A 20,485-nucleotide genomic window follows, 5' to 3' on the forward strand; every position below is an offset into this window, starting at 1 on the left:
TAGTATTAATATTGCTCCATTAAATTTATTTAGTTAGAATTTTACTGCAGTTTGGGAAGGAAACTAGAACCAGTAATATTCTTTCAACACTTCTGCTCCGCTCCATATTCTCAATAGGATTAATTTCAATTTGGACTTGTAATATACACACAAATATATACAGATATATATTTATTGTAAACAATAATTATGTCTTTTAACTATCATCACGCCAGATAGCTATCAATCCTTAACTGCCAATAGCTCTTCTATGGCTTATCCTTTTGGTCTAATTTATGCTATATTTGAAGTAGAGGGCAAAATTTTCTATGGACGGTCTGCTATTTTTTAAAAAACTACTTCCTGGATAACAGCTACATTTATGAGTACATAGTTCTGTTTTTCATTTTTATTCTCTTTTTCCATGAGAAGTAGTAACTAAATATCCCATTTCTTCACCCCTCTTAGTTCTTACATGGACAATATAATCCAGTCTACTTTTAATTAAAGAAGACCATGACTTCCAACATTTATTTTTGGCCCAGGTAGTATCCAGACAACTTTTCCATAACTCTCCTCAGTTTATTTATTTCCTTGGGTGTTTATTCACTAAGCACGATAACTTTTGTATATTTCTTTATTTAAATTTTCTGAGGTTCCTATAACGACTCTTCTTTGAAGAAAACTGAATAATATGATTCATGAAATTCTTAATGATTCATGAAAGCTGGAAATGATAGCAACTTAAAAGTTTATAAGTAATAGACTAGAAATTTTAAATATTCATGTTTACACAGCACAAAACTCAACCTAAATCCAATTAGCTCTGTGGATGCTAAGCTCACATCTAACACACTTATCTCTGCCTTTGATTTTTTTTTTTTTTTTTTGAGACACAGTCTCAAGCTGTTTACCCTCGATAGAGTGCTGTGGCATCACAGCTCACAGCAACCTTCAACTCTTGGGCTTAAGCGATTCTCTTGCCTCAGCCTCCCAAGTAGCTGGGACTACAGGCATCCACCGTAACGCGTGGCTATTTTTTGGTTGTAGTTGTTGTTGTTTGGCAGGCCTGGGCTGGATTTGAACCCACCAGCATCGGTGTATGTGGCTAGACCCTAGCTACTGAGCTACAGGTGGAGAGCCAGTGCCTTTGAATTCTTACATGATATCTTTTCAAACACACTTTAATGAATATCCTCAGTGATGATATTCTACTTAAAAAACAAAGAACTCTATCAAAAATGTGTGAGTTTGAGTACTACCCTTTTAAGCATTCCTGATTTAAAACAAACTCACCAAAAAAGTTGCTAGAGACATCTTTTAAAAATATTGTACATAAACAATGTGTGACAAAAGATGGAATGTTAAATTTTAATACTGGCTAAAATTTTTAAAAATCATAAAAAAGTTTATTCCTGATGTCTTATCATTTATTAGCAAATTAATATTTTTAGAAAACAGTTCAGAAGTATTAACTTTCCTTTCTAAATAACTTTGCTTTATTAAACTAATTCTAACTATACTAAGTTTTAAGAATAGATTTAAATCATATCAAGACACCAATGGAATAGGATTTGATTAATTTCTGACCAATGAATTTTGCTAAGTTTCAAAATGAAGAACATGTTCTCACAAATTTTCAATGTAAAGGAATGCACATCATCTTAACGATTTAGATACTGGGGATGGTGAAAGAGTTAAAAATTATACGTATTTTTGCTTATGCTGAGCATGATTCACTTAGCAAAGATTTTACAAAATATAAAACCTCACTCATCTTACTAATAAAACAAAAGAAAGTGAGACCATAGCAGCTGTATTTAAGACTTGGAAAGGGAAATGATTTGGCTTAGCCAATAAAATGGGCAGAACCATTTCTCCAATAAGGAGGCTGTCTTGGTAATTTGTCATCTTTCCTGAAGAGCGTGGGTGGAATGACTCACTCACAACAGCACTGTTGCAATTCTCAGGCCAAGAGACCATGCAGTTTGTTTTTCACATAGAATGATTTCTAAGAAACAGGACTCTTTCGCGAACCCCTAAATCTTGAAATGTTCAGAGAACATGACTTAGCGGGACTCTGGATTGAAATGAAGTTAAAAAGAAAATTCTTTCAACATGAACACTTTCTAAAATGTTTTAGGAGTGTTGCTGAAATGCAGTGGATCTGCAGGCAGTAAGAGTGGACCTAGCTGGTGGCTTGCTTCTCTAGCCAGTCCCTCTTCAACAGCAAGTCAGTCACAGGAGCTTGCTCAACATGCAGATGGGGACGGCACTGTCTCTTTAAGAACGCAGAACAAATGAAGCCCAGGAACCCATTTAGCTTTCCTGTGGGCAACATTCTATTTATCAGTTTTCTGAACGTAAATGGAAATAGATAGTGTACAAAGAATGAATATATGTTAATTTCAGATATACTCTGGCAGCGTTTTTTTCTTTCTTTCTCTTCTTCTTCTATTTTTTTTTTTTTTTAACAAGTGATTGGTATAGGTTTGATCGTATCACTTTTGCTCTTAAAAGTGAAGCATCACAGATCTGGCCAAACAACTATTACATATTAGGGAATGAAATCCAAATAAAAAAAAAAAATCTTTTTTATGTCTTAACCGTTATAGTTTTGAACTCAGTTTTACCAAAGGTAGCACTAAAAAATGTAACATACTGTCGGGGGTCCAGTCTCTACAATATGTGCAGTTTTGGTCTCTGCTACTAACCTATTAGGAAGATGAAACTCTCGTTGGAGGCACAGATGAACACTTATTGTGTACATGAGACTTGAAAGTAAAATTATTTTCGTGAGGGTAAATATTTAGTTTCTTTCAGAGCTACCTTCACATTGAATGTTATTTCCTCCATGACGTACACACGTTCAGGAAATGCCTTGGCCACCTCCTCCACGCTGTTGAAATATTGCACTGGTTCCTTTATATCTCGGTCTTGTTCCAGCAGCTTGAATTGCCCTAAAACACATGATGAATGGAAGAGATGTGAGATGTTTATGCTGGACACTTGTCACCATGGCAATACCATCTTTTTTCTTTAACCTTTTTTGGTCAAAGATTCCTGCTCATCACCATTCAAAATTAAAAAGTTATCATGGCAGGTTTCATTAAACTAGAACATACCCACACATACAGAGGGTGCCTAAAAATGGATACTCAAAAGTTTAAGAGCTGTATTCAAACTGTAATGCTCAAGTCACCTTTTACTGCTGCAATTACAAAAGATATAAGAAACAATATACAAGATAACAAACATTACCAGCATCTATTGAGTGACAGAATTTTAATACAGTTCTTTCCCTTTCTTAAAAGGTACATACATTTTTTGGCACCCTCTGTGTATATTTTAAAATAAGCTTAAGAGTGAAAACAAACATGCACTTGTTTTCTTTTTTGTTCACATTCAAAGTTTATTATCAGTGGTCCAAAGTCAAACTGAATGAATGCTTGTCACTTCAAGTAAAAACTCACTCTGTTATAAATGGTTGCTCATTTTGTTTTTAACACTAAGTTAACGCATCATTTGGTTATAACACCTACATATATTACATTCTAAAACCAAGGTTTGGGAGCCTGGGAAAATTATTTTAAAAATGTGGTATTTAAAATTCTTGCAAGTAGGACAAAATAATACAGTGGACCCCTGGCTTTCACAGAACAGAGTGAAAGCAATACATGGGCAGCAATACATGGGCAGTGTCGAGGGCTCAGGAGCTGTGATGATGTAGAATGTGGCCAGGTCACGAGCCCACAAGCTGCTGTACTGTGTGACGCTGAGCCCCGCCAGGCCCTCTGCATCTGGAGTCCACATCGCTTCTTTCCACCTTTTATCGTTGCATATGACTTTCTTGCAAATAGATTACATTATCATGGCACCCACGATTTGCGGGACGTGTGAAGAATTTCAAACATATTCCTAAAAATGTCAAAGGTCTGGCATGCTGTGTATACATTTTCAGTAACTGTGAGGCTGTGGCTACTTTCTATAGTTGTTCTCATTTTAGAATAAAAGACCAATCAAATCAAGGACACAGTGCTTTTCAGTAATTACCTTCTGATTCCTGCTTATAGGATAATACTTCAGAAACTTAAAGAATTAAAAAATTAAAAACTGAGGCAGACCTTTCAGGCAGAAAGAGGAAAACTTTCATTCACATTTGTAACATAATTTTTTAAAGCATCTCCTAGGTAGAGGCACTACTCTAAATGCTGAAGACCCATCACCAAACAGAATGGACAAAAATCTCTGTCCTCACAAAGCTCACTTTCCAGGCAGAGATGGATAATGCAATAAATGAGCAAGTGTATATTATGTCACAAGGTTAGAAGTGCCATTAAAAATAGGTAAGGGCCCCTGGGTGACGGAGTGAGACTCTGTATCAAAGAGCAAAGCAAAACAAACAAACAACAACAACAACAACAAAAACTAGCAAGGGTGGGGGGGGATGCAGAGTGCAGGGACCAGAGTCAGTGTTGCCGAGAAGGTAACCTTCTGTGCAGGTGCGGGAGGGACCCTGGTAGCTGGGGTGGAGGTCTCAGAACTTATATGGGAGGCAATATCCTGTGCAAACACCCTCAGGGGGGTCGATGCCTGCCTGGCACGCTGCTGGTGTGGCCGGCATGGCGTAAAGGGAAAGATGGAAGAGACAGAGTGGTGACAAGTGGTCAGACTGTGTATGGCATTTACAGAACTACAGCTCTTCCCCTGAGTGGAATGGATAAAAGAAGACAAGAGCTCATGTAACCAATGCCACAGAAGGATCCCTCTGACTACTGTGCTGTGAAAAACTAAAGAGGGCCAGGTACAGAGGCAGAGACACCAAGTAGGAGGGGTTGGGAAGTGATGAGAAAATGTGAAGAGTCCTACCTGAGCAACAGGCAGAGGGACAGAGCTGCCCTGGGCAGAGATGGGGCAGATATGGAGTGGTGGAGAGAGGAACAGAAGTTCAGGCTGGACAGATGGACAGTTAAGTCTGAGATGTCCCCTGGATATACAAACAGAGCTACTGAAAAAGTTCTTAAGTGGATGCCTAAGTGTGCAGACCAGGAGAGAAGTCTGGCTGGAAATAATAAACCCGAGAGTCACAGGCACATACATGCCATTTACAGCCATGACACTTTGAGTGTGATGACCACAGGCTTGAGTGTGCACAGAGAACAGGTCTAGTTTGAGCCTCAGTAGGCTGAGAAGGAACGGCAGAGAATGAGAGGGAAACAAAGAGCAGCTGAGGCCAGGAGTGGTGACTCACGCCTGTAATCCCAGCGCTTGGGAGGCCCAGGCAGGTGGATTGCCCTGAGCTCACTGGTTGGAGACCAACCTGAGCCAGAGGGAGACCTCACCTCTAAAAATAGCCGGGCATTGTGGTGGGCACCTGTAGTCCCAGCTACTTGGGAGGCTGAGGCAAGGGAATCGCTTGAGCCCAAGAGTTTGAGAGCAGGTGTATCCCAGAAGCCAAGGGATTGGACTCCTCCCAGGAGGAGGACAGGAGAGTGAAAAGAGGACTGAAAACTTGAAATTGAGCAACTCGGACTGAGTGGGGATTCTGAGCTGGCCAAGAACCTGAATGATCTGGGTTCAGGAAAGATGGAGAAGGGAGAAAATAGAAATAACAAGAATGGACACCAGGTACCGTTTGGGGACTTTTGCTATAAAAGAGAGGAGAAGGGATACTCAACAGGGACTACAGGGAGGCAGTGGAAGTGCGATCTAGGGAGTGTGGCTATTTCCCTTACTGTGCTGGGAGACGTAATGGCGCAGACTTAGGTGCCAAAAGGGATGTCAAGCAGAGAGGAACAAGCTAATGATGGGAGGAATGGCTGGAGCATGGACTGTACATCTCAGCCATAAGAGATGCTGTAGCTGGCCAGGTGTGTTTGGCTCACGCAGGCTATCCTAGCACTCTGGGAGGCTGAGGCAGGAGGATTGCTTGAGCTCAGAAGTTCTAGACCAGCCTGAGCAAGAGCAAGACCTCATATTTACTAAACATAGAAAGATTAGCCGGGTGTTATGGCAGGTGCCTGTAGTACCAGTGACTCCCAGCTGAGGGAGGCTGAGGCAGGAGAACCGCTTAAACCCAGTAGTGACAGGTTGCTGTGAAAGGGCTGAGGCCACAGCACCTTCACCTGAGCAACAGCCTGAGACTCTGTCTCAAAAATAAATAAATAAATAAATAGGAGATGCTGCAGCAGGAGCTGGTGAAAACTCTCATTTATTGCTCCAGCTTTCCCAGCCAAAGTCAGAAGGCATCAGTTGAGAAAATAAGGTTGAAAGGGGAAGGGTTGGAGGGTTTAGGAAAGAGGCAAAAATTATTAAAAAAAAAAAAAAAAAGTCCAATATGAGTGACTATTGGGCAGCATCAAGTTCCCACTTGAGGTTCATGGTCATGAATTAAAAGAGAAACCACATGATGGAACCAGAAAATATTAAATTAGGTGAAATACAGCCAAGTACAGAAACCACATGATGGAACCAGAAAATATTAAATTAGGTGAAATACAGCCAAGTACAGAAAGACAAATCTTACATGTTTTCACTCATATGTGGGAGCTAAGTATTAAAAAGAATTGCTCTCACAGAGACTGAGAATACAGTGATTGTTACCAGAGGCTGGGGAGAGAGGTTGGGAGGGAGGGGATGGCTAATGGGAACAAAAATATGGTTAATTAGATAGAATGAACAATATTTGATAGCACAACAAAGTATCTATAATCAACAGTAAGTTAGAGTACACTCTAAAATAACTAAAAGAGTGGAATCAGGATGTTCCTAACACAAAGAAATGTTAAAAATCTGCAGTAATGGATACCCCAGTTACCCTGATTGATTTACATTGTATAGTTACAGCAAAACATCACCTGTATCCTATAAAGATAAACAATCATTATTTACTCATAATAGCTAAAAATTAAAAATTAAAAAAAAAATGTGAATCCAGAGAAAATAGTTATGCTTTTGTCCAGCCAAGGTCACACCACCAGGGGCTGGAACAAAGTAGGCAGGATCTGGATTCAGAAAGGCTGAAGCTGAATAGAGTTGGTGTACAGGCAGGGAGGGAGGGGGCCACCTGTGCACAGATCTTGACTGGACAAAGATGGACCCAAGGGAGAAGAGAGACGGTGAAAAAAGCAGTGGGTTCAGTGTCCTATGGGTTGATTTCTGGAGCCCAGAGGGAGCGAGCTCCAAGCCAGGCAGGGGAGGGAGGTCAGGGCACTCAGCTGAGACAACTGAGGGACACAGCTGTTGGTTGAAGGCTGAGGTGGTGAGTGGCTGAGGAACTGAGAAGCCAGGGGTGTTAGAAGGATTGTATCTCCAAGGCAAATGCCCACAGATGAGGAAAGGTGCAATGCTGGAGAGAATAATAGTGAGCCAGGCACTACAGTTACAGAGCAATGAGGCAGGAATCCGAGGCATGGTCAGCAGCTAACAACAGGGCAGTAGGTGATACCAACTGATCACAGGAGGCTTTGAGCTGAAACTTTTGAGGGGAAAGAGAAATGGAATGGTAAAGGTGTCAATGAAGAAAAAAGAGAGCACTCAAGCCCTCAAGTGCAGGGCAAAACCCAAAGCTGCCACCTGAGGGCTTGAGGGGAAGCAATACTCTGATAGCACACCCATGTTTGGGTTTAACAAGTCACGACAGAGGAGGGTTTAAGGATATAGGGGTTCTGCTCGTGATAGACCACAGTGGGGGATGGTGGGAGGGTGTTTCAGGAGTTAAGGGGTAGTGGATAAGGACCATATAGACACCATTAATAGGGCGTTTTAGATTCTTCTTTTGCACTGTCTTCTAAACTGGTGAGGGTTTTACACTTACGTATAGGTTCAGACTAGCCTCTTGTAAGTGTTCAGCAGCCACGTGTGGCTAGTAATTACCTATGAGACAGTGCCGGTCGTGAGTATTTCTGCATCATCTTCAGCCTGTGACTGCAGGTACCGCCCAAGTCCTTGAAGGTTTTGGTCTCCAACCCTGTGGCCTGTTAGGAACTGGGTCACACAGAATCACCACCTGAGTCTTGCCTCCTACCCCACCCTCCACCTGTCACCCCGTCTGTGGAAAAACTGTCTTCTAAGAAACCAGTCTCTGGTGCCAAAAAGGCTGGGAACTACCGCTTAAAAGAAGATTATGTGACAGTCATCTTAGGAAAAAATTATGCCTCCTGACATGGTAGAATGTTTCTTCTTATGAAATAAGAGCTTTAGAATTCATATTTTCTTTTTTGCTCTGTTTGCCATGATTGCTGATATTTTGGTTTCTGGGTTTTGGTTGCTGATATTTTGATATCTGGGTTTCTTCATTTAACTACCTTTACCCCTTTTTTTCCTAAATTTGAGTTCTTCTTTTTTAAGCATTCTTAGCTATTTTTCTGTTATATCTATGATCTTGAACTATTAGCAGCTTCAAACATGTGAACCAAACAAATACTCAAATTCGGCAAGGCCATGGCGTCAGTAGTCACCTGTGTTTGCCACCGTGTTGGACAGGAGTGCTTCAGAATCACACACAGGGAGCACGTACAGAAAAGTATGCCGAGAATGACTAATATACGCAGATGAGAGAGTAACAATTAAATACGACCAAGTGTTATAACCTGTAACATTTAGGCATACTGTACATCAGATAAAGAGTGCCTTCCTTCCTTCTTTTAACTGTTTTTGTGAATGCACAACAGTCAGTTAACTAACTTCTATATTCTCTTTTCCATCATTTTTTCAGAATGTCCTGAAAGATTTTAGTTTATGTCTTTACCTGTGTACATGTATTAATATATTTTAAATTCTTTCCTCTGATACGTTAAATTATCGAAAGCCAAATACTACCTACATTTATTATACCCTATAAATGCCTTTAAAATTTAAATAGCTGACCAGGCATGGTGGCTCACACCTGTAATCCTTAGCACTCTGGGAGGCTGAGGTGGGTGGATTGCTTGAACTCAGGAGTTTGAGACTAGCCTGAGCAAGAGCAAGACCCCAACTCAACTAAAAACATAGAAATTAGCTGGGCATTGTGGCAGGTGCCTGTAGTCCCAGCTACTCGGGAGCGTGAGGCAAGGGGATCACCCGAGACAAGGAATTTGAGATTGCTGTGAGCTATGACACCATGGCACTCTACCCAGGGCACAGAGTGAGATTCTGGCTCGCAAAAAATAAATAAATAAATAAATAAATATTTAAATAGCTAAAACCTATCAAATATATTCTTACTCTAAGGTTTAAACACTGGGTCATAGTACGTATATGACTTCCTATTGGAGGGGCTGGCAAACTTGTTCTGTTAACATTTCAGGCTTTGTGGGCTAAATGGTCCCTCTTCACAGCTACTCATCTCTGGTGACACAGTGCAAAAACAGCCACAGACATTACGCAAACCAGTGACAGCAGCTAGGTTCCAAAAATCTTAATATTTACAAAAACAGGCCACAGGGTGCTGACCTCTGTCCTGTTGGAGGGAAAGGATAGATCAGGACAATGGCAAGACCTGACGGGAGAAGTGAAAACGCTCAGTCCTTTTACTCCACACTACTCAACAGTGACAGCAAGGTCTCCTGTCAGGTACCCCTTTTACTTAAAGGGGAAACTACCACTCTAAGACAACTGCCTAAGACACAGGCAGTTGAAATGTGTTGAAATGCCTGTGTCTTAGGCAGTTATCTTAGAGTGGTAGTTTCCCCTTGAAGTAAAATCTATAATCAACGTGATTAAAGCTGCAGAAGTGGACTTGTATTAGGAGAATAATCAAATAACCAGCAAACATCACTGTGTTTTATAAGATCAAATTTCTACAGCTTTTACTTAGTTCCTTTTTAAAAAAAAAAATCAATAAAAGGATGTGACATTCTCGGATTAATCACCTTTCCGCAGCGGGGAAAGATGCTGAGCTGTTCCTCGTTACTACTGCCTTCTTTGGGATTGCTGTGCCCTGGAAACCGGAGTCAAACCTTGGAGACAGTCTTAAGAGTTAAGGGCCAGTTAGTTCCCTGCCAAAAGTGAAATCAATTTACATGACACATATTCCCACAATTCCCACAAGGAGGAACTAATTTTTTAACAGACCATTTCATGAATAACGGAGTCTTTGTGCCACCAAATAAAAAAAAAATTTGGAGACTGTCGAAACATCTGTTCTGAGATGTTACTGTCAAACTCTGTTCTTGGAGAGGGAGGAAGCTGCATTGTCTTCTAATAGCTTTGATGATTTCATAAAACATCTCCATGTGAGAACAGTTCCATCTGTGGGCCCACGAAACTCCCAGGAACAAATTCAACACCAATGACATGCTCACCCTTTACGGTTTAAATAAATTTAACATAACATTTAAAAAGCAAAGATGGATGTTATATTTTATGATGTATTTCTGAAGTTCTGTTTCATAATTACTATTACAAAAACACCATCATCTACGTGTGTGTGTCCTTCAAGATAATCTCCGAGATTTACCTCACAATGAACAATGTGTTACCCACAGCGAAGAGCCTCCAAATCCCCACTTTGGCATCTCAGTTTCAATCCTGTGTATGATGCTGAGGCTACAAACATGCTCTCCCTCACTTAGAAAGGCCACTTGTCAGAAATGAAAAATGGAAACAAATTTTGTTAATTAACAAGCCAGAGGAACAATGCTAAGATGTGTAGAAATGGCAGGGAGCCTCGCAGGTGGCCGAATCCAGGTCTGCTCTGCTCAGTTTGCTGCTGGCTGGGGAGTTACGGTCAGTGGTCAGCAGGGAGTCCGGCCCATGCCCAGCACAGACTGGGCTCCCCATGATTTGTGCTTCACTGTCCCCATCACCACCGGCAACGAGCACGGCCTATGGTAAATCCTCTTTTACAGCAATGGTTTTACTGTCTGCTCTCCCAGCAGCACCCTGCTCTACTTTATGTGTGAAAATAAAAAGAAACGGAATGAGAGCTGAGGCCTGCAGTAGCCACCTGTGGGCTCATAACTCAAGTGAACAACAACATTCTACTGATGTCTCCCCTGTTACTGGGAGCAGAGAAACATTGCAGAAAGTAGCCGAAAATGATAAAATAGGGAAGAAAGCAAGAGCCACAACACGGCACCAGAACACCAGAAAGAATGGCTTCCACGAGTAAAAAAGTTAAGAAAGGGAACGCTGGGATGCTGAGAACGCAGCAAAGGAGGCCCTGGATCTGTGTGGCACCTCCAGCAACAGACCACACAGGGCGGAAAGTAGATGCTTACTAAGGAGGGTGTGCACGAATGGACAAATAAACAAACTTTTCTTCTCTTTCAGAGACAGGCCATGGACATAAAGTTAAATGGTTTCAGGTCAGTTGTGTGAATAAATGCATTTTAAACGGCTCAAATAACTGAACCTTAAAACCACTGGGCCATTTCCGAATGTGAAGACATGAACAATTCTCAAGTAACAGAAACAATGAACCAGTTGCATTTTCCAGTAAATAAAAAAATAAACCCAGGCAGGAATGGCCAGTTTTTAGACAATATCTAAGTTCAAAAATACTCTCATGGCCGGGCATGATGGCTTACGCCTGTAATTCCACCACTCTAGGAGGCTAAGAAGGGAGGATTCCTTGAGCTCAGGAGTTCAAGACTAGCCTAAGCAAGAGCAAGACCCCATCTTTACTAAAAACAGAAAAACGAGCCAGGTGTTTTCGTGGGCGTCTGTGGTCTCAGCTAATTGGGAGGCTGAGGCAAGAGGTTCTCTTAAGCCCAGGAATTTGAATTTGAGGTTGTTGTTGACAGTCTCTACCCAGGGAGACAGAGTGAGACTCTGGCAAAAACAAAAACAAAAAACAGAAGAACCAAACAGATTACTTAATATGTGTAAGTGCTAAAACATTCAAATAGGACTAGAGAGGGTAGGGTGAAAAGTGAGTCTCTTTCCCAATCTTATCCTCAGATCTTCTTGTTGAAGCAGCTGTTAGTCCCTGGTCCCTGGTGCATCTGTCCAGAGACGGTGTCTAATATAGTCTACACATATAATGCCACCCTTTTCAAAACAAATGGTAGCATTCTGTGTGTTTATCTCCTCATTGTGTAAAAATCTGTCTAGTTCTTTTTAAGAGCTACACACTGAATTTCACTCCATGCATGCACCATAACTAATTTAACCAGTCCCCTATGGGTGGAAATTTATATTTATTCCAATCTTTTGTAGCCACAGTGACACTAAAGTTAATATTCTTGCATTATGGTCTTTGAGTACTTACTTAATTCAGGTACACTGATGGGAAAAATGCTTAAATGAAGAACTGCTGAACCATAGGGTGAGTCTTTATTCTTGATAAGGATGGCCAAGCTAAGTATAAGTTTGTGTCTACTTACACGTCCATCTATGATGTCTTTACTTATGCCTTTACTAATAGCTTACTGCCAAACATTTTTTTATCACTGCCAATCTGATGGGTGAAAATACAGTGTTTCATTAATATTTTAAGTGAATTTTTCTTATTATAAAAGAAGGTGCAATTATCTTCATAAGTAACTTATATTTCATATTCTATGCAATTTTTGTTCATTTTCTTATTGTCAATCTTTGAATTTTCTGCTAATCTTAATCCCTTTTAAAAATAAACATACAAATGTGAACTTGAAATACTGTGTCACAGCACTTATCCAAAATCAAATCTAGTTAGAGTCTAAAATTATGATTTGGGGGGATGGGAGTGGAAGAGTAGTTGAGGGAAAAGTGAGTTAAGGAAAAATAAATCTCAGCACAAAGGCTCAAAACGCATAAATCAAAGAAAACAGGAATTAAAACAAAAAAAGCATCAATCAAAAAATAATGAATTTCATCATAAATAATCTACGAGTATTTCTACTTATCTCTCTGCCTGAGATTGTATAAAACAAGTAGAGACCATTACTTTCCATTCTGAGATTCCATTTGTGAACTTAACTAGATCTAGTCTCAACACTGAATAGTTCTGGGATCCATGGTGCAAGCAGTTAACCTATTTCACACCATGCAAGTGGCTTCCCTATTTCTTTCTTTTTTTTTTTTCTATTAAAACCCCAAGTAGACAGAATTTTATGTCCCTGGCCATACATCTGGGTTAGCCCCACCTGTTAAGCCCCACAGGTCCTGGGACACAGTATCCCAGCCTTCACCCTTCAGACCCCTAATTCCTTTTTTTTTTTTTTATTGTTGGGGATTCATTGAGGGTACAATAAGCCAGGTTACACTGATTGCATTTGTTAGGTAAAGTCCCTCTTGCAATCATGTCTTGCCCCCAAAAGGTGTGGCCCACACCAAGGCCCTATTTCTTGAAAATGGGAAAACGGCACTTTTCATTACATCTCATTGGTCAGTTGCTTCTTAGAATGATCAGAAATTTTCTGGGGTAAATTTACAGTAAACATAATAGAACCTTAAAAGGTCATGGACTGAGCATGGTTGCTAACATGTTATGATGGAAATCTCAGCGTTATCTTCATTTTCCTTTTCCCATACTCATCCCCTCCAACCCCAAATCTTGTCTTTTCTTTCCTTGAAATCTCTTTGCCCTCTCTGGTTTCAATTCTCATCACTTTGTAACGGTATTATTGCTTCAGATCCTAAGTCCATTTCTATCTCTGCCCTTCCATCATTACATGGTTCATCTTAAAACACATCCTAAAACAAACCCACCTAATTTAAGAGCCTCAATATTCCACAAACACTTGTAGAATAACTGTCTTTTAATCTATGACCACCAAGCTCAGGCTCCTCTGCCTGGACTTTCAAGTCCCTGCAGGATCTGGCTCCCCTTGGTATAAGCAAACTCCTCCCTACCATCTGCACACCTAACACTCATTCTTTCCCTTTTGCCTTTGCTCATGTTCTTTTCTCAGTCTGTGCAAAACCAGGGATCCTCTCCGTTACATTCCAAGTTCTGTTCAGGACCGCCTTCCTCTTCCTCTACTTCTTTTCTCACTCTCTGATCTCTCCCGGGGGACCTCCCTCATCATCGTGGCTTCAAGGACTACATAAGCTGACAACATACCAACCTTCTACTTCAGCCAGAGCCCCCCTGAATTCCACAATGTTCTACCCAATACCTGTGCACATCTCTGACGGCTCTCCCACAAAGGCCTCAAATTTGACATATGCAAAGCTGCACTCATCTTTTTACTTTTTGAATCAAGCAAACACCCAAGTCAGAAGCCTGTGTGGTCATCTTGACTCTCTTCTTTTCCTAATCTTGCACATCCAGCTGGTGTCAATTTCAGCCCAGTTCCTTCTCCCCCTCCGTCAATTTCTTTCATCTCCACTGCTACTGCATATTCCCAACCTCAGCATTTCTCATTCTGGCCAGCTGCCTTGCCTCTAGACTTCCACTCTAGGAAACCATCCTCTGAAGTTGAAATCATTGCTCAAAATTAAAATCAAATCAGCTTGGCATCCATAGCACAGTGGTTATGGCGCCAGCCACATACACTGAAGTTGGTGGGTTTGAACCCGGTCCAGGTCAGCTAACCAACAATGACAATGGCAACAAAAGATAGCTGGGTGTTGAGGTGGGCACCTGTAGTCCCAGCTACTTGGGAGGCTGAGGCAAGAGAATCACTAAGTCCAAGAGTTTGAGGTTGCTGTGAGCTGTGACACCACAGCACTCTACTGAAGGCGACACAGTGAGACTCTGTCTCAAAATAAATAAATGAATAAATAAAATAAATAACATGGAACCATATTTCAATACAGGATAATTTGCATTGGATTCAATGGAACTATTGGTAAGGGTGTGGGTGATTTGCAAAGGAACCACAGTGAAAACCTGGGGAGGTATCAGAGGAGAAGATGTCCCACCACTGGCCTGAAGGGACAAGGGGAGAAACTAGTTATTGAAAGGAAAAAGTAGATAAATACTACGGCTTTGAAAAGTGGAGATGCAGCTGGCCCCAGGTGATCTTTCATGGGAAAAAGCCAATAGGGAATAAAGACCTGATTTCATTTTCTTCCCACCCATCTGTGGCTGGGCGTAGCTATCCAGTGGATGAACCTAATAGAAACCAAAGGGCCTGAGAGTCTGCCAAGTTAGCCCTACAGGTTAGCCTCTGAGGCAGAGTAGGGTGGGAGTGGTAGAGAGTGTATTCGGGGGACGAGTGGCACATGGGAGATGGGTGCACTGGCCCTCCAAGACCTGGCTTTCACTCTCCTTTTATCATGGTAAGACCTGCCTACACCACCCACAACGAATTCTGCCTCCTCTCATGCTGAGATGTCTAAAATACCTTTCCTCTATTCCTAGTTTCACCCAATCTATTTTCCAAAATTAATTCACTTATCAACTACTCTATAAAAAATTTTTTATCCCACATATATAATTGACCACTTTCTCCTTGATGATCTCACTATTTTATCTATGCATTTTTATTCAAGCATGTATAGTATTTGTCTTCATGTACTTTTCATCTTTGTAAATTAAACAGTAAACTTGCTAAAGAAAGCAGGTAGTGTGACAATAACCTTTTCATGCCCAGTGCCCAATACTGGACACAACATACAGTAGGTACCTAATAAACAAAGGCTGCAGGACGGAAGGAATTTTACACATCAGCTGAAGTCCAACATCACCTGTGAAGCTTTCCCTAACAACTTTGGCCCACAGTGATCTTCGTTCATTTCCAGCGATATTCAGACCAGCGATATTAAAGGATTTGTCTTTGGTCAGAGCAAGACAGAAGCAAATCCAGGATAGTAACTTGACCCCAAATCCACCTTTATTATGCAGCTTCCCAAAACCATCAACACCTCCTTGGGATGATAAGAACAGAAATGAGGAGCTGGATAGGCCTTCTCTATTATTTAAAAAAAAAAAAATCAAAAAAGTTGGTGGGCAGACGGGTCATTTACATATGCAACAAACTCTTCTTTGAGTTTGGAGGGTTATTCAGATTGCTTAATTTAACTTCCTACACGACCTTGGCAGTTGTTTAAATGACAAAACATATCTTCATAAATATAACAGCGTGAATTTCCATGGTGTCATTGAGAATTCACCTCATCCTGTGGAGTCAGAACCCAGCCACCCTTTTGTAAACATATGACAATGTAACTGGTGGCTTGGGTTACCAGCGGCTGCTTCTTTAAGGATCAAAGAACCACATTAAGAAAAAAGTGAAGGTTCTGAACCATAAAAAGCAATTTTTATCTGAGATAGAATTCTTTTTGAGTAATAGCAAATGATTTAGCTACGTAAGAAACTAAGGGCAAAAATTAAACTTTAATTTTTATTTGTAGAATTTTAAGTCATTTAGTATGAAAAATGAAGAGGAAAAGTAAACAGAAAGCAGTGAAGAGAAAATGCAGAGGGAGGGAGATACGGCAATAGATTAAAAAAAGAAAACAAGACATAGAAAACAACCCAAGAAAAAGTCATCTATATAGATGAGAACAAGTTCAACCCAGAACAACAACAAAAAAGACCACCCCAGCAGAGATGGACAAAGATGGATGCCCACAACACACACTTGAAAGCTCTGTTGGACTGCAGCCTGTACACAATCACAGTTGAGGTCTAAGAGTTTCCAACCCTATGGTTCTTAAGCTTCTCTTCTGTGCCTTACGGAAGCATTTGAAAAGGAAAATACAAAGCCAAACTGCCTGTCCAAAGTGTGAGGAGGGTGAGGAAAACACTCAAGAATCTTAGCATTCCACCATTACTTCTCTATTGAAACATGACCCCATTCTTGGCTTCTTACTTGCTCCCTTTTCCACAGCCCAACAGTAAACTCCCACACACCAGTGGGACCACAGAGGAGAGACAATAATGCGAGCAGCTGCTCAAGCTGTGGTTTTCATTAGGAGAAAAAGTGCCTTGATTATAAGAGATTTAGTTTTTAACCTTCGTGCCAAAACTGAGGGACTCAAACTCCATGAACAGAAACACGAAGGGTTTCTTACAAGTGTGCGGTAGAGCACACGCAGCATTAGCAAAGGAGCGTGGAAGGACCACAATTTCTAACACCTGCGGGGTGTAGTGCACTGACTTGGAGATGGGAAAGACAGGAGAGACGCAGAATACAGGTCCTTGCACTGTATTTCTGTAAAGGTTAGGGGTATATTTTCACCAAATTCTTAGCTACAAATAGCAAGGCAACAAGCTGTGTAAAGACACGGGGGGACCTTAAAGGCACGTTGCTAAATGAAAGACACCAATCTGAAAAAGTTACACCAATGAATGATTCCAATTACAGCTGACCACCCAAGGGATGGTAACAAACTGGTCAACATACAGAGATGGTCAACATAAGGAACTGGGCCTGCTGTACTGTTACGTGCGTGTCAGCTGACAGAGGTGGTCGATGCAGGGAGGTGCTACTGTGAATGACATTCCCAGAAAAGGCAAAGGTACGGGGACAATCAAATGATCAATGGTTGCCAGGGGTGAACAGGGGCGAGAGGGGAGGGAGGCATGATAGGCGAACACAGAGGCTTTTTTAGTGAAAATACTCTGTGTGTTACTTCAGTGGTAGATATCTATCATTCATTATACATGTGTCCAAGCCCATGGAATGTACGTGGGTCATTACAAAAGTTTTGAGATACACAAAAATCAGGAAATGTACAATCTTCATTGACAGAAACAAATGAAGCCCTCCCAGCAACACCAATAAGCTGAGCAACTTGAAACGTGTATAGGTGAATCAGAAACTATGCTGTTGACTGCAAGTGACTGTTTCTCACAAGTGAAATAATGAAACATGACATTGTTTCAAAACTTTCATAGCTACCCAAATACAACAGCAACAGTGAACTCTAATGTAAACAATGGACTTTCCTGATAATGATGGGTCAGTGCAGGTTGCTCTGGTTTAGGGCACTCATGGTAGAGGCCCGCAAGAAGTACATGGGCAATCTCTGTCCTTCTTCTCAATTTTGGTAGGACACCTAAACCTGCTCTAAAAAAATAAAGTCTTAAAAAAAGAAAAGAAAGAAAAAAGCAAGGCAATGCCTCAAAGCTCAAAGTCTTGTATTTGATATAAGGCTGAGGAAGACACCCCTGGAGGCAGGCGTGGTCTGTTCTCAGGGCTCAGCATTCCAATTCAACGCACACTTATTGATTATCATTTTGCCTCCAGATCTTTGCACAGCAGTTAGTACATTAACCTCTGGAGTTTAAACCTTGGCTTTCCCTCTTCCCATGCGACTCTGCTTACAATCATAACCTGCTACACCTCCGTCTACCTCCGGTTCTGTAACGCAGGGCAGTAATAACATCATCACACTTATTAGGATGACTTAACACTCAGAAAGGGGTTCACACAGTTAGTGGCATGTGATAAGAGCTCAATGAACATACATAGGCAGTCCCGGGTTACAAAGGAGATAGGTTCTGTAGGTTTGTTGACTCTGTATGCAAGTTGGAACAGGCCCATTACCTATTACCTGTAATAGCCTCTGTGTGTAAGTGTTAGTCATATGGAAGTCGCATGTTTGTAATGTGGGGACTGTCTGTATACCAGAGAAAATTCAAAGTTTGGGATGAAATACACTTGTCACCAGTGAAAAGGAGTATAATCGTGCTATTATTCTGATTTTCTTACTGTATGGGAGAAAGGTGTTAGCTCCTTCTTAGAGTAATCCTGGAAAACCTCCAGAATATATTAATAAGACATCAAAAGTATTCTAAATTTGGCATGCACTAAGAAATAGCTGGTAGCTGGGTAGAAGGAAGAAGAGAGCAGACAAAAACACAGAAGGTCTTCGGAGTGGCTTACTGCTACCTGGTTGGAAAAGATAGAGATTCGGAAATAACAAATGTGATCTTTTCTGACCCTCTGCTCAGTTGAAGAGCAATTTCAATTAAAATGGCTCATGCTTAAAATATAATTCCTCCAATAATGTATTTGTGACCATAGTAACAGTGGCTTAAGGTCCCGCACTTGTTAGGAATTTGCCAAAACTGCAGTAAACATGGAAGGTCCAGTAAAATTCAAAGCTGCTACATCACAGAGAGCCCTGATTCTTGCTAAATCTTCTGCTTTTAATTAAAATATGAAGGAGCAAATAGCCATGTTGTTGTCCTGTTGACTGCAAAATCCATTTTTGTTCAAGTGTTTAATGAAAGAGAATGCTTTCAAAGAGTCAATATGTACCTCTGTCTACCCCAACCCAGCCAAGGGCTCTCCCTTCCACCCCCTCACAAAAGAACCACCCTCTCTTCTTTTGTTTTCTTTCCTCTTTGCTGACAGACGGCCCCTGCTCCCCTCTTCCAATACTTCATTTTCATCCAAATGCCTTCGCTCTATTCAGCACAGAGCCAGCTTAGTGAGCACTCTCCAGAGCCTTTCAGGTTTTGACCCTATTCCATGTTAAACAGGCTGTGGTGCAAGGGAAGATGGTGCTCCGTAAAATAGTCTATCCAACAGGGGCAGTTATGTAAACAGGCTGCTTCTGGCAGGAATGTCTGATGGGATAAACAAGGCTGGAGAGAAAAAGTACTTCTAGAGAGGACTGACTCTGTCAGGAAACAGAGACACAGTCCAAGTAAAAATACTCTTGTTTCTAATGTAAGATGGGGCTTTCTGTAAATAAGGAATCACTGGGAGAAATGTAAAAAGAATAGTGATAGTTGACTGAGTCAGTGACTACGATTTCTAGTACTGTACAAAGACCAATAACTTTCTCATTTTGTGTTTTGTTTTTTTAATTTTTAATTTTAATTAAATCATCGCTGTGTACATTAATGCAGAGATGGGGTACGATGTGCTGGTTTTATATATAATTTGAAATATTTTCATCAAACTATTTTAATAGCCTTCCTGGCATTTTCTTAGTTACTGTGTTAAGACATTTATATTCTACATTTAGTAAGTTTCACATGTACCCTTGAAAGATGCACTCTAGGTGTGGTCCCGCCAATTACCGTCCCTACACCCATCCTTCCCCCTCCCCTCCCCTTCCTTTCCCCTTTCTCCATATTCTTGGTCTATAATTGGGTTATAGCTTTCATATGAAAGCTATAAATTAGTTTAAAATTACATTCTTTTAAAAGGAAATTTCATTTCTTTAAAATCAAAAACATTCAAGTGCCAGGGATATTAGAAGGCTACCTTCCGAATTCGTAACATTTTGAACCTACACAGACACTGAATGGGAATTATAGCCAATATTTCATCCATCAAATAAGGCAAATAATCATCAAATAATTAGTAGATGGCTATACTAACATCATGTTGAGGTCTCCTGCTGACACAGAGACAGCACTGTCTTCATTAACACCTGGTACACAGGACAAGTGATGAAACCAAGTATTTAGCCTTGAAAACAAAAGAGCATGCATAGAAAATTCATTATACTAAGGTGAAGATAGCTTATAATGAAGGGAACAGGTATGACTAAAACTGAGGCTGCCATCCCTTACACTGGACGAAGGAAGTACTACATATGCATGGCAAAAAAAGAATGACCAGAAAGCTACAGAGCTAGGTCTTTTTTCTTTTTAAACAGTTTTGCCATAAAACACATAATGAGACCAAATGGTGAATGTCTGAGCCTGGGTATTGTACAATGTGGCAATGGAATACTTTTACAT

The 20,485-nt window shown here is 40.8% G+C and overlaps 1 protein-coding gene across 2 annotated transcripts in view; it reads right to left on the reverse strand.

Annotated features, from left to right (window-relative positions):
• The window catches only part of GAREM1 (GRB2 associated regulator of MAPK1 subtype 1), a 217,475-nt gene that overhangs the window by 38,652 nt on the left and 158,338 nt on the right, over positions 1–20,485 (reverse strand). For both annotated transcript variants that reach the window (XM_053571437.1, XM_053571436.1), the window contains exon 3: positions 2,809–2,939. In XM_053571437.1, the coding sequence (XP_053427412.1) occupies positions 2,809–2,939 (131 nt within the window). The remainder of the gene's footprint in view (positions 1–2,808; positions 2,940–20,485) is intronic.

This window comes from Nycticebus coucang, chromosome 19, assembly GCF_027406575.1.
Source record: "Nycticebus coucang isolate mNycCou1 chromosome 19, mNycCou1.pri, whole genome shotgun sequence".
Lineage (NCBI taxonomy): Eukaryota > Metazoa > Chordata > Mammalia > Primates > Lorisidae > Nycticebus > Nycticebus coucang.